The sequence below is a fragment of the Capra hircus genome, chromosome 3, assembly GCF_001704415.2.
Source record: "Capra hircus breed San Clemente chromosome 3, ASM170441v1, whole genome shotgun sequence".
In the NCBI taxonomy this organism is placed as follows: domain Eukaryota; kingdom Metazoa; phylum Chordata; class Mammalia; order Artiodactyla; family Bovidae; genus Capra; species Capra hircus.
This window is the reverse complement of record NC_030810.1, coordinates 13,729,622-13,753,344: the sequence shown is the minus strand read 5'-3', so window position 1 is coordinate 13,753,344 and position 23,723 is coordinate 13,729,622. Positions and strand designations below refer to the sequence as shown.

Genomic DNA, 23,723 nt, shown 5'->3' with positions numbered 1-23,723 from the left:
GTCTTTCTCCAGAGAGCTGAGAACGCAGAGCAAGAGACCTGGGAGGGTAGGACTAGGAAGAGGATCGGAGTTCAGGGCCAGGGCCAAGGAGAAAGAGCAAAGGGGCGGTCACAGGCTGGCTGGCTCAAACCCAGACAGGCGGAGCGGAAGGGCTCATTCATCCAGGGCCAGCCCAGGGCTGAGGTTGCCGAGCTGGCTGGCCCGGCCCAGGCCCTCTCAGGGCTGGGAGGGAATTTCCTCGGGCTCCCTCCCCCCGGGCTGGGCGAGCGGGAACCTGTGCGGAGGATTTTAATTCGAGGAGCGACCTCGGAGTGTGTGGCAGGGCGGGAACTCCAGGATACCTGAGGCAGCCCCTTGGCCTGTCCTGCCTGGGACGCACCTTGGCCTCCCCCAGGTAAGCTGCGGGCGCTGGTGAGGGCGCGGGGAGCCGTCGACCGGGTCCCTCTGTCGGGCAGGGAGCGCCCGAGGCCCAGGGCCGACCGACGAGTGCTCCCTTGGCAACCGCCTTCCGCAGGAGCTTCAGGAGTGTCCGCCCCTGCTACTTTCATTTTAAAAGTTGGCAGCAGGTTGGGCCAGGAGTCAGGGGCTGTCTCTGACTCACCCCTCTCCCCGACGGTGGGAGGACCAGATAATGCCATTGCCCCTCTGAGCCCTGGTCAATCTTCTCTCCCTGCATCCCGTTCTCCTCAGTAACCTGTCCCCAACTCCAGTCCCACAGTTCTCTCCTCCCTCCAACTGAGCCAGATCCTAGTCCTCTCTAGACCTCTGCCCCGGGAGACCACAGCCAGGGCCGGACAGTCTCTGGCTGCTTCCTGCCCAGCAAGTCTCCGAGGTTGTTTCCTCCTTCCTGGTATGGGTGTCTGAAGGATTCTGTTCACTCCTTAATATGTTACTTTTTATTCTTTATTCATGATTCTCTGCGGGGGGTGGGGGGATGGGGTGGGGCAGGGGTGAAGTTAGGGGTGGGGCACACAGTTTCGCTCTTCCTGGGAGTAAGAGAACTGACATTTATTTCACAAATGTACGGTGATCATCTGTAAGCGGTGGCCAGCGTGGCAGAGCGGAAACATTTTAGAGTCTTAGAGAGGCATTTGGATTGATATCCCACCTCTCCCTGAAGGTCAGTTTCCTTATCTCTAAATAGTATTGTTATGAAGAGGACATGAGATGTTTTGTTGTTGGGACTCCATGGACATGAGAGGATACATAATAAACACCAAGCCCAGTGCCGGGCACACAGCAAGGCCGGCTCCAGAAACACCTGCGCTTCTTTGGCCCGCTTCCTGCCATGCCCTGCCCTAACTGCCACCCTCCCCTCTCTATCTTGTAAAGATGTAGCAGACGCCCTTGGTCTTGAAGGCACTTGGGCCGACCTGCAAACACTGAGTTGGGAGTGAAGGGGCAGGTGGTGAAGGGAGGGGCTGAATAGGAAAAGCGCCTCCTGCCGTTTGAGGTTAGAACAGCAATCAGGGCTGGGACCTCAAGCTGCAAGGAAAGGAAGGCTCTTCCGCTGTGTTTCTGAATTTGCATTGTCAGTGGTGGGAACCGTCAGTTCCTACCACCAACTCCGCCTGGTCTCAGGTTACAGCCTTTTAAATGCGTAATGTCATTTAATCGTAACCCTGTTTGTATTATCCTCAGCCCCATTTTATAGTTGAGAACATGAAGATACAAAGGGATTTGCCTAAGGTCACATGGCTAATAATAAGTAATGGATCCAGAATTCATATCTAGGTCAGACTCTGGATTCCACACTTTGTTCAAATCCTTATTGTCCTTCAAATTTCTGTGTATCAGAAAGAACAAAAGGCCATCAGCCTTCCCCCAGCTTCCTAGACACTGGCTTCTCACTGGCCGTACATCAGGACATCTGCTCTGGGCTGCTTCATCCAAGTGGGAAAGAGCGCAGTCCTCCCCTGATTCATTCATTGTCACTCAGTCATACTTCATTCATTCAGTCATGTGCTCTGTTGGCCCTATGTTATGTTCACAGCTTATAGTGAGCACCCTGTATGTCCCTGATACAGAAATGTTCGAGGAATCTTTTGTTAATTCAACAAACATAATCTGATTCATTCTGTGGGTTCCATAATAGGGATTCAAAGATGAATAAAATAGGTCTTCCCTGGCGACTCAGTGGTAAAGAATACGCCTGCCAATGCAGGATTCACGGATTTGATTCCCTGATCTGGGAAGATCCCACATGCTGTGGAGCAACTAGGTCCATTCGCCACAATTACTGAGCCTATGCTCTAGAGCCCGGGAGCTGCAACTACTGAAGCCCACTCGCCCTAAATCCCATGCTTTATAACAAGAGAAGCCATCACAATGAGAAGCCTGCACAGCACAATTAGAGAATAGCCCATGCAGCAACGAAGGCCCAGCACAGCCCAACCTAGATAAATAAATAACTTTAAAAGATGAATAAAACAAGTTCTATCTTCAGGGCTTTCACAGCCTTGTGGAGGAGACAGTGATAATACAAAGAAGACAGTGGTACCCTAAGGGCATTTATTTCTTCCATGTCTGCTTTATTCCTTACTGTATCCCTTGCTTAGCACAATGACAGGTGCATCAGTTCAATTCAGTTCAGTTTAGTCGCTCATTCGTGTCCGACTCTTTGCGATCCCATGAATTGCAGCACGCCAGGCCTCCCTGTCCATCACCCACTCCCGGAATTCACTCAGACTCACGTCTATCGAGTTGGTGATGCCATCCAGCCATCTCGTCCTCTGTCATCCCCTTCTCCTCCTGCCCCCAATCCCTCCCAGCATCAGAGTCATAGTAGAGGCTTAATAAGGCTTTGCAGAGGAAATGTTAGGACAGAGTCTTGGAGGGGGTGTTAGGACTTGGCCAAGAGAACAAATTGGGGAGGGAAGATGTTCTAACAGAGAGAGTCGCTCATGAAAAGGCCTAGTGGAGGGTGGGAGCTAGAATTGCTAGGTGCTCAGTAAGACCAAAACTAGTGGTTACCAGTGGGGAGAGAGAAAGGGATGGGGCGAGATAGGAGTTGGAGACTGAGAGGTTCAGGCTACTATGTGTAAAATGAGTAAGCTACAAGGATATATTATATAGCCCAAGGAATATAGCCGATATTTTATAACAGCTTTAAATGGAGTACAACCTATAAAATTTTTGAATTACTATGTTGCACACCTGAAACTAACATAGTATCACAAGGCAACTATACCTCAATAAAAAATTAATTAGAGGTAACAAGGAAGAAAAGAATGAAGGCGGATTCTCTTACAGACAGAAGATTATTCTGGTTTGGCTGATCTATTTGACAGTGAGGACTGGTTTTGACAATTGGATTATATGGCAGACATTTTCCATAAAGTGAGCAAGCTAAATCTGTAGCTCCAAGGTTTAGAGGAAGATATATCTAAAGCATGTCTCTAATAAAGACTATGCTAGAAAGTTCTATCTTGCAACTGATTTTAATTTGTGAGAAATAATTTATTGTTGACTTAAAAATGTATGAGAGTAACATAGCTTGTCCAAAATTCTTATGTGGCTTCATGAGCAACAAATGTGAACACTACAGGTGTATGGCACACACAACATCATTGTCCAGGGACATCACAGTGGGGACTGATCAGGTGAGGCGATGAGGCTTGTCTGGAGATAAGCAGGGGGCAGAATTGGAGCAAGAACCAGGGTTTTCTGAGTGTAGTAATTCAGTGTTCTTTCCAAATTTCCTCCTTTTTCCTTCTTCTACTCAGTGGTTTATTCAGCAAACAGTAAGCACCATTAGATAGGATAAAAAAGAAAATTTCCTACTTTATATTCTAGTAGAAAGAGACAGACAACAGATAAACAAACCAAATTTTTATTTTTACATATTTATTTGACTGCATTGAGTCTTAGGCAGCGAAAGGAGAAGACAGTGGCAGAGGATGAGATGGTTAGATAGCATAACCAACTCAACGGACATGAATTTGAGCAAACGCCAGGAAATAGTGAAGGGCAGGGAAGCCTGGCTTGCATGCTCCAGTCCATGGGGTTTCAAAGAGCCGGACACAACTTAGCGATTGAAAACAACAACAACAGCGGCAACACTGAGTCTTAGCTGTCACACCGGAGATCTTCTTTGCGGCATGCGGGATCAATATTGATCATGGCATGTGAGCTTCAATTTGTTGCAGCACATGGACTCCACAGCTCCGGCGCAGTAGCTGCAGTGTGTAGGCTCTGTGGTTGTGGCATACGGGCTTAGTTGCCCCGTGGCATGTGGAATCTTCCCGCATAGCCCAGTCAGTAAAGAATCTGCCTGCAAAACAGTAGACCCGGGTTCCATTCCTGGGTCAGGAAGATCCCCTGGAGAAGGAAATGGCAAATCCACTCTAGTATTCTTGCCTGGAAAATCCCATGGACAGAGGAGGCTGGCGAGCTACAGTCCATAGGGTTGCAAGAATCGGACACGACTTAGCAACTAAACCAACCAACCAACCAATGTGGAATCTTAGTTCCCTGACCAGGGATTGAACCCATGTACCCTACATTGGCAGGTAGATTATTAACCACTAGGCCACCAGGGAAATCCCCAAACCAGGTATTTTTAGATAGTTAAGTGCTAAAAGTGAACGGGGATGTGATAGAGTATATGGGGTGGGCAGAGGTTGGGCTGCCACTACAGAGAGGCCAGAAAAAGAGCTAGCCTTGGGTGTATGTGCTGGGGTTTGGGGAGTGGGGGGTGGGGAGGAGAAAGGGTTAGGTAGAGGGAACAGCAAGTGCAAAGACCCTGAGATAGGAGAGAGCTTGGTGTGTGCTTGAGACAGAAAGAAGCCCCTGTGGTTGCAGCACAGAGATGCTGGGAGAGTAGCAGAAGGTTAAAAGAAGGCTGGAGCTAGGTGGTGCAGGATTTACCAGCCATGCCAAGGACCCTGTATTTACCTTGAAGACAATGGGAAACACTGGAGGGTTTTGTTTATTCATGTATATTGGCTGTGCTGGGTCTTTGTTGCTGTGCGTGGGCTTTCTTTAGTTGCAGTGAGCAGGGGCTACTCTCTAGTTGCTTTGTGAGGACTTCTCATTGAGGTGGCTTCTCTTGTTGCAGAGCATGGACTCTAGAGCGTGGGCTTCAGTAGTTGTGACGCACAGGCCCACTTACTCCAGGGCATGTGAGATGCTCCCAGACCAAGGATTGAACAGTGTCCCCTGCATTGCAAAGTGGACTCCCAACCACTGGACCACCAGGAAACCCCCCCCCCCCCCACTGAAGGATTTTTAAGCAGACAGTGATTGTGTTTTGTTTTGGAAGGGGGGCAGGAATGGAAACAGAGATGGAGATTAACTGAGAGGCTCTTTCAGGTGAGACAGCTGCTGTCTACTCTGCTGAGGGGTTGTGAAGATGAATGGTGTTCAAGGGAAGGCAGAATGGTATGGAATGTCATGTCGTCCTCTGGTTCTGATGAGGGGTGCTGGTAACTATTGCTATACAACAAATCACTATACAGCATAGTAGCTTCCAACAACAGCCATTTGATTTTGTCATGAGTCTGTGGGTCCGGAATTTGGGTTAAAGTGAGCAGTTCTGCTGCGTGTGGTGTCAGCTGAGATCATTCCCTCGGCGCTATTCAGCTGGTGGATGAACTGGGCTCCAAGAAGGCTTCACTCATAGGTCTGGCACTTTGGTGCTCTTCTCTATGGTCTCTCTCTCCTTGTGAGTAGCTTGGACTTCCTCATGGGATGGTGGCCTCAGTGGAGGTCATTCTCCTTATATGATGTCAGATCTCGAAGAGGGAACATTCCAAGAGGAACGGAAGTAGGCCTGCAGATCTCTGCAGGCCTGGCCTTGGAGGTATCCGGCACTACTTCTGCCTCATGGTATCAGTCAAAACTAGTCACAAGTCTGGCCCAGATTCAAGGTGGGGAAACAAAACCACCTTTTCGTGGAGAGACAGCAAGTAATATGCTCCGTCTTTAATCTACCACACTGGGCTTCTGGAAACTGAATAACCACAACTGCCCTGATGAGACTGGCCCACTTTAAAATCTAAACCACAGTTCAGTAGCACCCTCTTCTTACCCGAGGTTTTGCTTTCCCCGGTTTCAGTTACCTGAAGTCAACCTTGGTTTGAAAATATTAAGTGGAAAATTCCAGAAATGAACAATTCATAAATTTTGAATTGTGTACTCTTCTGAGTAGCTTGATGAAATCTCAAGCTGTCCTGCTCCATCTGGCCCGGGACATGAATCATTTCTTTGTCTAGTGTATCCTGCCCAGTCATCTAGCTGCAGTGTTGGTTATCAGTTGAGGTATGCTAAAGTCACCCTTATTTTGCTTACAAAGGGCCCCAAAACACAAGGGTAATAATGCTGGCAATTTGGATATGCCGCAGATAAGCTGTAAAGTGCTTCCTTTAAGCTAAAAGGTGAAACTTCTTGACTTAATAAGGAAAGAAAAAAGGGAACTTCCCTGGTGGTTCAATGGTGAGGACTCTGTTTCCACTGTAGGGGGCACAAGTTCGAGTCCTGGTCAGGGAACTAAGCTTCCACAAGTCACATGGTGTGACCAACAACAACAACAACAAAAATGGTAAGAAAAAGAATTGCATTCTGAGGCTGCTAAGATAAGAATGAATCATCTATCTATGAAATTGTGAAGAAGGAAAAAAAAATGCATGCTAGGTTTGCTATCTCACCTCAAACTGCAAAAGTTACAGCCACTATGTATGATAAGTGCTTAGTTAAGATGGAAACAGCTTTAAATTTGTACAATAAGATTTGGAGAGAGAGAGAATGATGACAACATTCACACAACTTTTATTACAGAATATTGTTTTAACTCTATTTTATTATTAGTTATTGTTGTTAATGTTTAATTTCTAAATTAAACTTTACCATAGGTATGTGTGTATAGGAAAAACCATTGTATAGATAAAATTTGGTGCTACCCACAGGTTTAGATATTCCCTGGGGACTTGGAATGTATTGCTGTGGATAAGGGGAGACTACTGTGTACTGTGTTGGAACAATTTATAGGTCTTTGTTCTCCACTGGGGAATAAAGAGGGCCTGGGGAATAGGAAGTGGTTTTGTTTTTGCTTTTTTGTGTGTTTCCAGTGTATAGCATATACAAGGCATTCAGGGTATGTTGTCCAATAAATTCACACATCACGTAAGAATTCATTGGTTATCAAATCATAGTGTACATGAGAATCCCCTGGGGAGCTGTTACAAAGACAGGCAGGTTCCTGGGCCAGACCCCAGCCCAGAATCCACATTTCTAGGGGAGGGGGTTTCAATCTTAGCTGCACATCAAAAAATCCCAATGCCCAGGCCCTAGCTACAGAGGCCTTAGTTCAGCTGATCAAGGGTGAGCTCAGACATTTACACTGCTTTACAATCTCCTGAGACAATTCTGATGTGTAGCCAGGGTTAAGAACCACTGCCCTAGGATTAAAACCAGCCATCTCCACTTGACTTTTCCAGATGATTCTGTAGCTGGTTTACGTCAGGGTGGCCAGCTGTCCTTGATGTGCCCAGGACTGTCCTAATTTTAGCACACTGAATCACATATCCCTCGTCCCGTGCAAAGCAGCACAGTTGGTTATCATCAATGGACCATTATTTAAGAAACACTGAAGATGAGGCAGTGAAAGCCTTTTTGAAGAATACCTACAAATACCTACTGAGAGCAGTGATTCTGCCTCCTTACTGAAGGGACTGAAATAGTATCATCATGTTATCAAACAGAGCCAACTCCTTGAATTAAGGAGGTTGGGAGTTTTCTTTCAGCCCTGTGCTCTGGTGGGCTAGGTCATTGCGTTGCATGCTAAGTCACTTCAGTCGTGTCTGACTCTGTGTGACCCCATGAACTGTAGCCCGCCAGGCTTCTCTGTCCATGGCATTCTCCAGGCAAGAGTACTGGAGTGGGTTGTCGTGTCCTCTTCCAGGGGATCTTCCCAACGCAGGGATCAAACTTGTGTCTCTTATGTCTCCTGCATTGGCAGGCGGGTTCTTTACCCCTGGCACCATCTGGGAGTTTTCCTTTAGCGCTGTGCTCTGGCGGGCTAGGTCATTAGTTAAATAGTGTGTCTGTCTTTGGGACTTCTTCCATATTCTATTTCTTAGTGTGCATGAGGCAGCTTTGAAAGTCTGATCACAATCAACAAGGAAAATGTGTTGAGGACAGTATGAGATACAACATAAAGCTTTGGTCTTTACAGTATATATTATTGTTACTATTATTTATTATAACAGAAAACAAAAATGTTATAATAGAGTGCTTAAATAGCTCTGTGGGGAGGCAGTGGGTATCTTAATAGTGGAGTGGCTCAGGATCTAGCCTCAAGAATGGGACAGTGCTCTGGCTTTGCTTTTGATGTGCAATCCCAGGTACCTCTTTTTGCCTTTGTTGTTCATCTGTAAAATGGGAATAAAAATGGTGTCTTCTTCACAGGGCAGCTAGGAGGATTCATCAAAATACCACAAGTGCTGGGGATTCCCTGATGGTCCGGTGGTTAGGACTCAGTACTTTTACTGCTGTGGGCCTAAGTTCGATCCCTGTTTAGGCAACTAAGATTCTGCAAACCTTGAGGCACGGCGGAATGAAACAAAAACAAAAACAAAAAACAAACTAAAAACCCCGCAAGTGAAAGTGGTTCTGTGGATTGGGAAGGGGCAGTCATGATAGTCTTTGAATGGGAGAGACACAAAGAAATTATTCCACTGAGAGGTCTTGTACATGACCAGAGTCTTGGTCCCCTCACCTTGAACCACAGCCACAGTTGTGGGATTCCAAAGAAGAATCTTTTAACACATGATGGGCATGCAGAGACCTCAGGAAGAAGAGCATCCCTACCTTAGGTGCCCTCACAATTGAGGGCAAGTGTGCTTTGTTTGTTTCAGGAATAAGGAACACTTTTGGAAAAGGGGATTTGTAAAGGTACTTTCTATTTTGTTTTAAAATCTTTTGCCTATTTATTTCAAGTGTATTCTTGGAGATGTAGCGAAAAGAAAACAACCACAACCACAAACCCATAAGTTGGAAAGGCTGGTTCTTAATTTCTGTTGCTAAAAAAGCACTCTTTCAGGCTATAACCACAGAGAGATTGCTGCAGGACTCTGGAATGAGGCATAATGATGGTCTGCAGTGTGATGAAGGAGGCTGTTCGTCTCTGTGGCCCAGAAGCCCAATCCGTGGCCTCTCCAATTACCCAGGTTGCCTAGCAACACCACCCAAAGCCTCCCCACCAGGCCCAGCTGGGCAGCAATTGGGTACACCCAGCATAGTCTGTTGCCCAGCCTTCTGGACACCCCAGCCACATCAAGGCCGGACTCAGCCTCTGCAAGGGCCCGCCTGGTACCAATGAATGGGTGGGGCCAGCTGTTTAAAAAAACAATTCAGATGTCTGAAACTACTTGTTCACATGCAGCTGGGAAAGCAGCACAGCTTAGTGATCGAAAGCCTCTTCTGCCAGAGAGGAGTTGTCCTAAGGTTGGTGGCCGTGGCAGTGCTCTCCTGGGTGAGGTGGACAAGGGAAGGTGAGCCTGACTTAGTCCTCGGGTTCTCAGAGAATCACATCCTTTTTCTTTCCTGGACGTCTTTCTCCATCTTGACTCCTTGCAGCAGTATGGGAGTGGTGGGTGTTCCCAGCCCGGCTTGCCAGTTCTTCTACGGCTCCCATCTGCGAACTCCCAGAGTCTAGTCGGGATCTGATCAGAGAGCTGGAGGAGGAAGTGGGAGGAGGAAAGAAGGAAGGATGGGATGAAAATACTCAGAACTATGCACACTTCTTGCACACTCGTTACATGGGAATCACAAGGCAGAGGCACGCACGGGGCCTTTGGAGTCAGACGCCTTCGTCTTCTGCTCCACCTTCTCACCAGCTCTATGACCCTGAGCAAGGTGCTCGGGAAGCCCGAGTTACCTTATCCACAAACTGGGGACGTTATTATCCCAACTTACAAGACTGTTGTAAGAAGTAAAGGAGAGCGCGCTCTTAAAGTGTTTGGCATAGAACTGGGCACACACTAAGTGCTCACCATTATGGCAACTCTTACAACTTCATTTGATTCTTACAATAATTCTGTAAGACATTGAGGGGAGTAGAACTCGAGTCTTCACAGTGCCAAGCACAAGGAATAGTGCTCCCTGAAGACAGGTGACAGTCCCTTTGGTAACCAGTGCAGCATGGTAGCTCTGCAGGTCTCGATGAAGGCTCAGTGATGGCAGAATGATGACAATGGGGGTGGGTGGGTGTGCAGAGGAAAAGGATGAGGCGAAGTGCTTCTTGGTTTAAGAGAAGTAACCCAAAACTCTTAGTTAATACGGTGTACACGGAATTCCTCTCTCCTTCCCTTCCTCCCTCCAGTATTCTTTTAAATAAACTGTATTTTGGAACAATTGTAGATTTACTAATACATCAAAGTTGCAGAGAGTTTGTTTACCTTTTACTTAGATATAAGTATTTTCTGAACACCTTTGATGCATCAGGAACTTTCTGGGCTTGTGGAATACAGCGACAAAACTGTGTCAGCCTCCTGTTGGAAGATCACAGAGATTGTGAGACAGAGTGGACCTCTAATAGTACTCACACTTCTGACACCAAATGTGTGGGTTTTCCATGTCAAGCAATTCTGACGCTGACTACCCTACAGATTAAGGGCTCAGTTCCACAAAGCTGCTCCCGGTTTCAGATGCAGTTGCAAGCCTAGGCTTCCAGGGCTTTTGACCAAACGGCTATAATTTCAGCATTTCTGGCACCTCCCTCCTTGGGTTCCATAATTTGCTAGAGCAGCTCACTGAACTCAGGACAGGACATTGCCTACTATTATCAGTTTATTATAAAGACTACAACTCAGGAGCAGCCAAATGGAAGAGATGTGGGAAGGGACGTAGAGCCCCCACACCTTCTGGAAATGCATCACCCTCCCAGCACCTTGAACTGTTCACCTAACCTGGAAGCTCTTCAAACCCATTTGTTTAGGATTTGTATGGAGATTCAATTACATAGGGATGATGGATTAAATTATTGACCACCGATGACTAAACTCAGTTTCGAGCAGTTCTTCCCATCCCAGAGGTGGGGGACTGAAAGTTCCAACCCTCTAATCACATGGTTGTTTCCTCTGGTGACCAGTCCCCATCCTCTAAGAATAACTTCATTTGCATAAACTCAGGTACAGTTGAAAGAGGCTTATTAAGAATAGCAAAAGATGCTCCTCTCACACTTATCACTCAGGAAATTTCAGGGGTATTAGAAGCTCAGTGCTGGGAGCTGGGGAGGAAGACCAAATGTATATATTTCTTAATATATCACAATGTCATGGTAGATTACAAGATCACTGGAAGGAAATAAGCAGAGACAAAGGGAGGCCAGGCAGTTAGAGGTACAGAGCCAGGCAGGCAAAAAGAGCCACACTGTCGCTGCTGCATGCTCATTGCTTCAACCTGCATGAAAGACACAGCGGGCATCGGATGTTGGGTGCCACACTGACTGCAGTGGCACAGCTGGATGGACACGAGACACTGCTGCCATTGCTTCAAAGTGCACCATGTAAAGAATCTTCCCCATCCGCAGCTCCAGTCCTCCAAATTCTAAGCAAATGCAGCTGACTGCTCAAGCCCAGGTCACATACCTGAGCCTAAGAACCTGGAAAAGTGAGTATTGGACATTTTTAGCTTTTGTACTGGGAAGTGGTCCTTGCTGCCCACCCAGATTCGTGAAATGAGTAATTGGCTGAGAAAATTAACCAATGACCATTACATAAGCATTATCAAAAGAATACAGTGGAAGTGTCACAGAACCAAACTTGGGTCCACTCATCCATGCACGAAAGCCAGTCTACTGACACTGGGTTGTGGTGAAGGAAAGTGCTGTGTTTATTGCAGGGCATCAAGCAAGAAGTCCAGGGTGGCTAGTTCTCGAAACACCTGAACTCCCTGATGGGTTTCAGGCAAGCATTTTTAAAAGGCAAGACGAGGAAGGGGCGACCCAGGGTATGTGATCAGCTGGCACACAGTTCTCTGATGAGATAACAGGGTGGAGTCACAGGGTTAACGTTATCAACCCTTAGGTTCACTAGGCCTGGGGGCTCTGCTCATGGTCATCAGGTAGTTAACGTCTTTCATTTGGTGGGGTTTTTAGTATCTGCAAAACAACTCAGGAAATGTGCATCAGATACTGTTATCTAGGTGCTTTAGAGAGGAGCTGAAGCAGAGGAAATGGCAGAGAGGTCTGTCCTGGGAAGCCCCATACGGTTCTGCTCAGTTACAGAAGTCCTTAACTTAAATTTTGGGGACTTACTTTATAACATAATTTTGAGAAACACTATGTGATATTGAAAATGCTACATGGCATTTTGAGGGACTCCAAGGAGCTCCAGTCCTTTACGTCTCAGGGCACAAAGAATTCAGTGAGAGGCAAAGTAATGGGTAAGAAGTAATTTATTAGAACAGGGTGCTTGTGAGGCTTATAAGTGGGCAGGCGAGAAGGTGCCCCACCGCAAGAACTTAGTGGGCTACAGTTTTATAATCAAAGGAGAAGTCAGAAAGGGAGAAAACCACTTTCTTCCTCATTCTTGAGTAAATGTCATGGTTCCATCGTCAGCTCCTCCTCTAGGTCAGGTGGGGGAGTTTTTTTGGTCCCTACATGGTCAAGATACTATGACTGTCACTATGACTGTCATGCGGGGAAGGCAGTGGCACCCCACCCCAGTACTCTTGCCTGGAAAATCCCATGGATGGAGGAGCCTGGTGGGCTGCAGTCCATGGGGTCGCTAAGAGTTGGACACGACTGAGCGACTTCACTTTCACTTTTCACTTTCATGCATTGGAGAAGGAAATGGCAACCCACTCCAGTGTTCTTGCCTGGAGAATCCCAGGGACGGGGGAGCCTGGTGGGCTGCTGTCTGTGGGGTCGCACAGAGTCAGACATGACTGAAGCGACTCAGCAGCAGCAGCAGCAGCATGACTGTCATGACACTATGGAAGAATTATCTCAGATCTCAGTCCACTGAGGATCTTGCACTTTGAAATGTTACCTTTCCATAAATTGTTGTTTTTTGTGTGTGCAGAGAGCATGTCCTCGGGGTCACTAACTCACCAGGCTCACTGGGCAGGATGTGGATCTCATGCCACCGTGGTTTTACTGTCTGGGGGCATGTCTCATGCTTCTGTTGTGTGGTTTTGTTGCTAAGCAGCCCTGCTTGGTTTTGTGGTTAAGCAAACCTGCTTTCTTGAGTGATCATTAACTTACAAGGGTCTCCCATACTTTTTTCTTGACTTATAATCCCTTAGTGGGATTAACTGTTTAATTACCAACTTTGTCTCTTTACTTTGTCCCTATCCGTATTCTCAATAGTGAATAAGGGCACCTAAGAAATGCAAAAAAGCAAAATGGCTGTCTGGGGAGGCCTTACAAATAGCTGTGAAAAGAAGAGAGGCGAAAAGCAAAGGAGAAAAGGAAAGATATAAGCATCTGAATGCAGAGTTCCAAAGAATAGCAAGAAGAGATAAGAAAGCCTTCTTCAGCGATCAATGGCAAAGAAATAGAGGAAAACAACAGAATGGGAAAGACTAGAGATCTCTTCAAGAAAATTAGAGATACCAAGGGAACATTTCATGCAAAGATGGGCCCGATACAGGACAGAAATGGTATGGACCTAACAAAAACAGAAGATATTAAGAAGAGGTGGCAAGAATACACAGAAGAACTGTACAAAAAAGATCTTCACGACCAAGATAATCATGATGATGTGATCACTAAGCTAGAGCCAGACATCTTGGAATGTGAAGTCAAGTGGGCCTTAGAAAGCATCACTACGAACAAAGCTAGTGGAGGTGATGGCATTCCAGTTGAGCTGTTTCAAATCCTGAAAGATGATGCTGTGAAAGTACTGCATTCAATATGCCAGCCAATTTGGAAAACTCAGCAGTGGCCACAGGACTGGAAAACGTCAGTTTTCATTCCAATCCCAAAGAAAGGCAATGCAAAAGAATGCTCAAACTACCGCACAATTGCACTCATCTCACATGCTAGTAAAGTAATGCTCAAAATTCTCCAAGCCAGACTTCAGCAATACGTGAACCGTGAACTCCCTGATGTTCAAGCTGGTTTTAGAAAAGGCAGAGGAACCAGAGATCGAATTGCCAACATCTGCTGGATCATGGAAAAAGCAAGAGAGTTCCCAAAAAACATCTATTTCTGCTTTATTGACTATGCCAAAGCCTTTGACTGTGTGGATCACAGTAAACTGTGGAAAATTCTGAGAGAGATGGGAATACCAGACCACCTGACCTGCCTCTTGAGAAATCTGTATGCAGGTCAGGAAGCAACAGTTAGAACTGGACATGGAACAACAGACTGGTTCCAAATAGGAAAAGGAGTACGTCAAGGCTGTATATTGTCACCGTGCTTATTTAACTTCTATGCAGAGTACGTCATGAGAAACGCTGGGCTGGAAGAAACACAAGCTGGAATCAAGATTGCCAGGAGAAATATCAATACCCTCAGATATGCAGATGACACCACCCTTATGGCAGAAAGTGAAGAGGAACTAAAAAGCCTCTTGATGAAAGTGAAAGAGGAGAGCAAAAAAGTTGGCTTAAAAGCTCAACATTCAGAAAACGAAGATCATGGCATCCAGTCCCATCACTTCATGGGAAATAGATGGGGAAACAGTAGAAACAGTGTCAGACTTTATTTTTTTGGGCTCCAAAATCACTGCAGATGGTGACTGCAGCCATGAAATTAAAAGACGTTTACTCCATGGAAGAAAAGTTATGACCAACCTAGATAGCATATTCAAAAGCAGAGACATTACTTTGCCGACTAAGGTCCGTCTAGTCAAGGCTATGGTTTTTCCAGTGGTCATGTATGGATGTGAGAGTTGGACTGTGAAGAACGCTGAGCGCCAAAGAATTGATGCTTTTGAACTGTGGTGTTGGAGAAGACTCTTGAGAGTCCCTTGGACTGCAAGGAGATCCAACCAATCCATTCTGAAGGAGATCAACCCTGGGATTTCTTTGGAAGGAATGATGCTAAAGCTGAAACTCCAGTACTTTGGCCACCTCATGGGAAGAGTTGACTCATTGGAAAAGACTCTGATGCTGGGAGGGATTGGGGGCAGGAGGAGAAGGGGACGACAGAGGATGAGATGGCTGGATGGCATCGCGGACTCGATGGACATGAGTCTGGGTGAACTCCGGGAGATGGTGATGGACAGGGAGGCCTGGTGTGCTGTGATTCATGGGGTTGCAAAGAGTCGGACACGACTGAGCGACTGAACTGAACTGAACTGAACTGAAGAGGTCTTTGGGCTTCCCTGATAGTTCAGTTGGTAAAGAGTCCACGTGCAATGCAAGAGACTCCAGTTCAATTTCTGGGTTGGGAAGATCCATTGAAGAAGGGACAGGCTACTCACTCCAGTATTCTTGGGCTTCCCTTGTGGCTCAGCCAGTAAAGAATCTGCCTGCAGTGCAGGAGACCTGGGTTCAAGCCCCTGGAGAAGGGAAAGAATACTCACTCTAGTATTCTGGTCTGGAGAATTCCATGGACTGTATTGTCATGGGGTCACAAAGGGTCGGACATGATTGAGCGACTTTCACTTCACAAGCGATCTTCAGAAAAATCCCTTGCCAATGTCTAGAGTCTCCTATGTAAATCTTCTTATGGAAATCTCTTTTTCTACAGATATATATATTTTAAAGGCAGATCACTATTCTGGGTAAATGAGCAGAGCCCTCCCCTTTCCAATCCTTGGCCAGCACACTGGCTCCGTGATTCATAACAAGAGCAATGCTTATACCAGGTAAGGTCAGGAAGTAGAAAAGTTCTTTCCATTTTTCCTCTTCTTGAGAATAATTGCTAACTTGAAGGGAAGGTCTTCAGTTCTTGTTTGCAGGGAAACATCTCCATTTTTAACCAGAAGGCTCTGAGTCTTTTCCACTTTTCCAGTATTCTTTTTAATAATCTACCCCAGTTGTTCTCTAAGTGTAGGATGAGAACATTTCACAGCAGTTCCACCCAGTTTTGATCTGAATGTGTGTGTGTGTTCGTGTGTGTGTGATTTCAACAAAGAGCTGACAGCCACTTGCTGCAGATAAAAGGTAGGAGCTGAGGCATAATATCAAGTCTACATTCAAGAAAGCTTAAGAAACCTGCATCATCTTTGCTTAATGAATAAGGAAGTAGTCTATGTAGTAAACAGTTCACTCCATGAGTTAACACTGTGATGAGAGTGACCAAGTAAATAATTTGATAGCTGTAGATGTTTTTATATTTCTGAGACTATAATGTGTTGTAACCATTGCTGACTTGTTTTGAGATCTTGTGCTATGGACTGAGCCTCTGAAAATTCTGGTAATCCAGGAAATTCAGATTATCTATCCCAACTTTGACTTATAGAATTCATAGCCTATATAGGCTACACCCTCATGATTAATGACATGACCCTAGCTTATACTTGCTTTGTGAGGCCCTGGGGAGGGGAACCTTTGACCCAGGAAGTGCTGGTGAGCAGATTTCAGCACAGTATTAGGAAGGAGAACTATCAGAAAATATAACAACCTGATTAACGTACTTTAAGGTTCTTTGTAATTTTTCACTACTCTAAATGGTTCTGCTCTGAACATCTTTGAACGATAGCCTTGAGTACTTGCTCAAATACATTTCTAAAGTAGATTTCTAGAAGTAGAATAAGTCTGTTGAAAGGTATATGAGTTTCATATTTAATAGAAACTACCCAATTGCCTTGTGAAAAGCCTGCATCAATTACACCTTATAAACGGCACCCATTTCCATATAGCCTCATAAGTGTGGATCAGTGTTTTTCATTGTTGCCAATCTGGTCAGTAGTGTTTCCATGGTGGTGAATTGTGCTCAGAAATTCAGCTGTGGGAGCAGAAGGTAAACAGGAGTGGGAGGGACAGGGAGTGTCAGATGAGAAGCAGCACCTGTGGAGATGAACCAGAGAGAGGCCTCAATATTCATGCAACAGGCACACAGGGTACAGAAGTCAAAGCGCGATAGTGTTTGAGAAGAGAGATCAAACCAAAATGCCACCATCTCTACCAACATGTTCATCTATTTCTAGAATCTACTTAGACCTAGACATCAGATCCCTTTACTGCATGTACCAAGGAAGGTCTTCCCTGGTGGCTCAGACAGTAAAGAATCTGCCTGCAATGCAGGAGACCCGGGTTCGATCCCTGGGTTGGGAAGATCCCCTGGAGAAGGGAGTGGCAACCCACTCCAGTATTCTTGCCTGGAGAATCCCATGAACAGAGGAGCCTGGCGGGCTACAGTCCATGGGGTCTCAAAGAGTTGAACACAACTGAGTGACTAGTACACACTCACACACACCAAGGAAGAAAGCACACACAGAGTGAGCTCAGCCAGACTGAATGGGTCAGATACTTTGGCAACACAGGAAATATATTTCACTAAAATAAATAAAATGATGGCCTTGAGGTCATAAAATTTCTGGAAATTCTGAAGTCTGGAAAAAAGAGAAAAATTGGGGGAGAAATGTAATCCTTGTTTTTCTAGCTCTTTTTATAGGGGTGTGTGTGTGTGTTAGTCACTTAGTTGTGTCTGACTCTTTGTGACCCTGTGGACTGTAGCCCGCCAGGCTCCTCTGTCTATGAGATTCTCCAGGCAAGAATACTGGAGTGGGTTGTCATTCCCTTCTGCAGGGGATCTTTCCAACTCAGGGATTTAACGTGGGTCTCCCACATTGCAGGCAGATTCTTTACTGTCTAAGCCACCAGGGAAGCCCTTTTACAACTATAAAGTTGTGTTATTAACAATGAGGAATTTTATTTCCTCATGAACTGATCGTGTATGACTAGGGCTTATTAACACAATGTTAATCACTCCTACTTGAACTTATTCTTTTTTAAAAAACATTTATTTTGCTGCACTGAGTCTTAACTGTGGCTTGTGGGCTCTAGTTTCCTGACCAGGGATTGAACCCAGGCCCCCTGCATTGAGAGTGTGGAGTCTTAGCCACTGGACCACCAGGGAGTCCCTGAACTTCTTTTAAAATGCCTTAGTATTTGCATTTAAGAGCTGCTGATCTTAAATCCATACTCTGTTTTGCCATTTATGAGACATGAAACAAACTAGAAATAGTCATCAATATGCAAGGAAAATTAGTAAAATACTGGATTGGCCAAAAAGTTCATCCAGGTTTTCCACAAAACATTGCAAAAAGCCCGAATTAAATTTTTGCCCAACCCCATAGTTATTTCTATACACTTAGAGTCTGACCCTCAGGGACTGGGTGAGTGTAAGAGAAGCCTTTATTTTCAGCAAAGTTACTGGGAAAAAAGTAATAAGAGGGGACTTCCTTAAATTTATTAACTATAATCTATTACAATGTGCAACCTTGCCTAATGGAGTGCATTTGAAAAAAAAAAAGTGACCTAATTCCTAGTAACTTGCAGTGTGAAAATAGACCCCAGACTCAGTCCCACCCTTCTAGCCGTCTATCTGCCTATCCACATACCCACTCATCCATCCATAGCCAATAAGACTAATAATTAAGGCATGTTTACTATGTGCCAGAAAATGTTCTAAGGCTTTATATGGATTATCTCAAATAATCTTCCCCAAAATGCTATGAGGTGGGATTGCTAGATGCAAACTATTACATTTAGAATGAATAAACAACAAGGGCCTACTGTATAGCACAGGAAGCTGTAATTAATATACCGTGATAAGCCATAATAAAAAATAATACAAATAAAAGGACACTAGCGTATTCAAAAGCAGAGACATTACTTTGTCGACTAAGGTCTGTTTAGTCAAGGCTATGGTTTTTCCAGTGGTCATGTATGGATGTGAGAGTTGGACTGTGAAGAAGGCTGAGCGCCAAAGAATTGATGCTTTTGAACTGTGGTGTTGGAGAAGACTCTTGAGAGTCCCTTGGACTGCAAGGAGATCCAACCAGTCCATTCTGAAGGAGATCAACCCTGGGATTTCTTTGGAAGGAATGATGCTAAAGCTGAAACTCCAGTACTGTGGCCACCTCATGCAAAGAGTTGACTCATTGGAAAAGACTCTGATGCTGGGAGGGATTGGGGGCAGGAGAAGAAGGGGATGACCCAGGATGAGATGGCTGGATGGCATCACTGACTTGATGGATGTGAGTGTGAGTGAACTCTGGGAGTTGGTGATGGACAGGGAGGCTTGGCGTGCTGCAATTCATGGGGTTGCAAAGAGTCGGACACGACTGAGCGACTGAACTGAACTGAACTGAACTGATATGTGTATAACTGAGTCACTTAGCTGCACAGCAGAGATTGGCACAACACTGTAAATCAACTATACTGCAATAAAAAACAATTAAAAATGTTATGAAGTAAGTGCTATCCTTATCCCCACTTTAATTTTTTTTTCCACCTCATTACTTGGCTTGCAGAATCTTAATTTCCCAACCAGGGATCAAACTTGTGTCCCCTGCAGTGGAAGCGCAGTCTTAACCACTTAAAAATGGGATCTGAAGATTTCCTGATAAACACAGAATTACCATATGATCCAGCAATTCCACTCTTAGGTATATTCCTGAAAGAATTGAGAACATGTATTTAACTAAAAAGTTGTATCGGGATGTTCATAGCAGCTCTATTCACGGTGGCCCAAAGGTGGAGTCAATCCAAATGCCCTTAAACCCATGAATGGATGAACAGTGTGGTTTTATTTATTTATCTATGTGATGTAATATTATTCAGCCATAAGGAGTGATGTACCACACGTGCTACAGCATGGATGAACCTTGCAGACTTTAAGTGAAAGAAGCCAGGCTCAAAAGGCCGCATTTTGTATAATTCCACTTGTATGAAATGTCTAGAATAGGTAAATCCATAGAGACCAAAAGCAGATTAATGGTTGTCTGAGGCTGCAGGGATGGAGCAAGAAGGAAGTGACTTCTTATTGAGTATGAGGGTTTTGTCTGGGGTGATGAAAAAATTTTGGAAATAGATAGTGGTGATGGTTATACAACACTATAAACATATTCACGGTGAAGATCGCTCAGTCGTGTCCGACTCTTTGTGACCCTAGGGACTGTAGTGTACCAGGCTCCTCTGTCCATGGGATTTTCCAGGCAATAGTACTGGAGTGGATTGCCATTTCCTTCTCCAGGGACCTTCCCGACCCAGGGATCGAACCTGGGTCTCCCGCATTGCAGACAGATGCTTAACCGTCTGAGCCACCAGGGAAGTTAATGCTACTGAATTATATACTTTAAAATGGTTAATTTTACGGACTTCCCTGGCAGTCCAGTGGTTAGGACTTTGTGCTTCCACTGCAAGGGGCCTGGGTTTGATCCCTGTTTGAGGAACTAAGATTCCCCCATGCTGCTTGATGCGGTCCCCCAGCCCCCTCAAAAAAAGAAAATTCCAGTGGAAAATACTTAGAGGGTTTCCCAGGTGGTGCTAGTGGTACCACTTGGGAAGATGTACCACTTCCAGTGCAGGAGACATAAGAGATGTGGGTTTGATCCCTGGGTCAGAAGATCCCCTGGAGAAGGAAATGGCACCCTACTTCAGTATTCTTGCTGAGAGAATCCCACGGACAGAGGAGCCTGCTGGGCTATACTCCATGGGGTCGTAAAGAGCCAAACATGACTGAGCATCTGAGCATGTGCATGAGAGGAAGTTTAGATACACTGGACTAAGCTGAAAATGTCAGTGACATTGGGTACTGTTGATTAAGCACATGCTAATGATAAATAGTATATTCTATCTAGTCTCCACAGTGACCTTGAAAATTTAATATTATTATTTAGTTTGTGCGTGTGGTAAAACACACAAAAAACTTACCATTTTAACTTTTTAAGTGTATAATTAATTCATAGCATTCACATTATTGTACAACCATCACCATCATCCATCTCCTGAACTTTTTCATCTTCCCAAACTGAAACTCTGTACCCATTAAACATAAACTTCTCCATTCCCCTGCCTCCCATCCCTCGAAGCCCCGATTCTATGGTTCACAGTCCCAGATCCAGGGCTATTTACTGGGGCGGCATATAAAACTAAGACATGGCCATTCCCCAGGTCTGTCTAGCCTGTGTACCTGCCCTTTAGCGACCTTCACACTGCCTTTTCCCACCAAGTTAGAGAAGGCCAATTGCGGGAGGACAGTGTTGCTGAAGTGCGCAGAGGGGATGCCTGTGGCTGGGTAGTAGGAAAAAGAAGTCAGCCAATGGAATGTGGTTGGGATGAAAGGCAGGGATGCAGGGTTTTCAACAGGAAGCTCAGTTAGGAAAGTGGAAGGTGAGAATTGGGAACATATTGCTTGCTTTTCTTCCCAGATTGTTCAGAGGGGTACGTGAGTATTTGCATGAGGATGTGCTTTGAAGAGACTGGGCTGCTCTGCACACTTCGTTAGAACTCACATTACAACAGAAGTAGATTTATTTAAAGGGATACCTTAGCAGAGCAGTTTCGATCGGAGTTGCAGATGACAAGGTGTTTAGTGGGTACAAACTCATCCTTTAAGACATTGATCCACAAGGGGAGGGAAGAAATAGTACATTGCTTGAGACTTTAGGAGCCTGGCAGGCTATAGTCCACAGGGTCTCAAGAGTTGGACCCAGAAAAGGTCTCATACATATGGCTCTGTTTTTATTATATCTTTTTTTTTTGAAGTTTAAGGTGTACAACGTAATGATTATTGAATATCCATTTAGTGAGCAACCATCATTTCATATAGATACAACATTAAAGAACAAGAAAAAAATTTTTTTTCTTCATGATGAGAACTATTGGGATTTATTCTCCTAACAACTTTCATTTATAATGTACAGCAGTGTTAATTATCTTTATGATGTTATAGTGTTACATCCCTAGTACATATGTATCTTATAACCACAGGAGAGGTAACAGATGTGGGTTCGATCCCTGGGCTGGGAAGATCCCCCTGGAGGAGTAAATGACACCCCACTCCAGTATTCTTTCTGGGAGAATCTCATGGATAGAGGAGGCTGGCAGGCTACAGTCCACGGGATCACAGAGTCGGACACAACTGAGCGAGCGGCAGCAGCAGGAATTTGCACCTTTTGACTACGTTCATCTAATTCCCCTTCCCACCCCCACCTTTGGTAGTCACATATATCTGATGTGGCTGATCTTTTTTTCTATGACTTTATTTGTTTTTGAAATAACTGACCCACAACACTGTTACTTCCTGGTATACAGCATCAGTTCAGTTCAGTGCTCAGCTGTGTCCGACTCTTTGCGACCCCATGAATCGCAGCACGCCAGGCCTCCCTGTCCATCACCAACTCCCAGAGTTCACTCATACTCACATCCATCGAGTCAGTGATGCCATCCAGCCATCTCATCCTCTGTTGTCCCCTTTTCCTCCTGCCCCCAACCCCTCCCAGCATCAGAGTCTGCCAGTGAGTCAACTCTTCGCATGAGGTGGCCACAGTACTGGAGTTTCAGCTTTAGCATCATTCCTTCCAAAGAAATCCCAGGGCTGATCTCCTTTAGAATGGACTGGCTGGATCTCCTTGCAGTCCAAGGGACCCTCAAGAGTACAGCATAGTGATTTGTTATTTCTATAATTACAAAATCATCACCAGGAAAAGTCTAGTTGTCATCTGTCACCATGCATGGCTATTACACAGTTATCGACTGTATTCCTCACACTACATTTTATTCCTGTGACATTTATTTTGTAACTGAAATGTACCTCTTTATCTCCCATCTTTTTCTTGCCTCCTCCCAACCTCCTCCTCTCTGGCAAAAACCTGTTTGTTCTCTGCATCTATGACTCTGCTTCTGTTTGGTTGTGTTTGTTCACATGTTTCTTGGATTACCCATGTAGGTGAAATCATACAGTGTTTGTCTTTCTCTGCCTGACTCATTTCTCTTAGCATACTACCCTTTCATTCCATCCGTGTTGTTGCATAGCAAGATTTTATTCTTTTTCATGGCTGAGAAATATTCCTCTGTGTGTGTGTGTGTGCGTGTGTGTGCATACCACATACCTTTATCCATTCATCTATTGATGGGCACTTAGATTGCTTCCATATCTTAGCTACTGTAAATCATTTAGCATTTAACATAGAGGTACATTTTAATTTTCTTTGGATAAGTGCCTAGAAATGGAATTTCTGGATCTAATGGTAATTCTGCTTTTCTTTGAGGAATCCATATACTGTTTTCCATGGAAACTCTGATTTGATCCCTGGGTCAGGAAGATCCCCTGGAGAAGGAAACAGCAACCTACTCCAGTATTCTTGCCTGGGAAATTCTGTGGACAAAGGAGCCTGGCAGGCTACAGTCCACAGGGTCTCAAGAGTTGGACCCAACTTAGCGACTAAACCACCTCCCTGTACTATTAGCATAGTGGCTGTAGCAAAGTACACTTCTACCAACAGTGCACGAAGGCTCTCTCTTCTCAGCACCCTGGCCAGCACTTGTTATATTGTCTTTCTTGATAAAAGCCATGGTGTCAGGTGTGAAGTGACTCTCATTGTGGCTTTTTTGTTTGTTTTTGGCTGTACTGCATGACTGTTGGGTCTATTTTCCTGACCAGGTACTGAACCTGGGCCACAGCAGTGAAAAATGTAGAGTCCTAACCACTGAGATGCCAGGAAATTCCCCTCATGGTGGTTCTGATTGTGTTTCCCTGATGATTAGTGATGTGCATCTTTTCATGTGTCTGTTGGCCATCTGTATGTCTTCTTTGTAGGAAGAGTATCTATTCAGGTCCCCTGCCCATTTTTTCATTGGGTTGTTTGTTTTTTATG

At 45.1% G+C, this 23,723-nt stretch overlaps 1 protein-coding gene across 3 annotated transcripts in view; it reads left to right on the top strand.

Annotated features, from left to right (window-relative positions):
• The window catches only part of RHBDL2 (rhomboid like 2), a 61,428-nt gene continuing 37,877 nt past the window's right edge, over nucleotides 173–23,723 (top strand). For 2 of the 3 annotated variants that reach the window (XM_018042057.1, XM_018042042.1), the window contains exons 1-2: nucleotides 173–394; nucleotides 5,314–5,382. In XM_018042057.1, the coding sequence (XP_017897546.1) occupies nucleotides 5,358–5,382 (25 nt within the window). In that variant the 5' untranslated portion in view covers nucleotides 173–394; nucleotides 5,314–5,357. The remainder of the gene's footprint in view (nucleotides 395–5,313; nucleotides 5,383–23,723) is intronic. The other variant, XM_005678671.3, reaches the window with a different exon arrangement.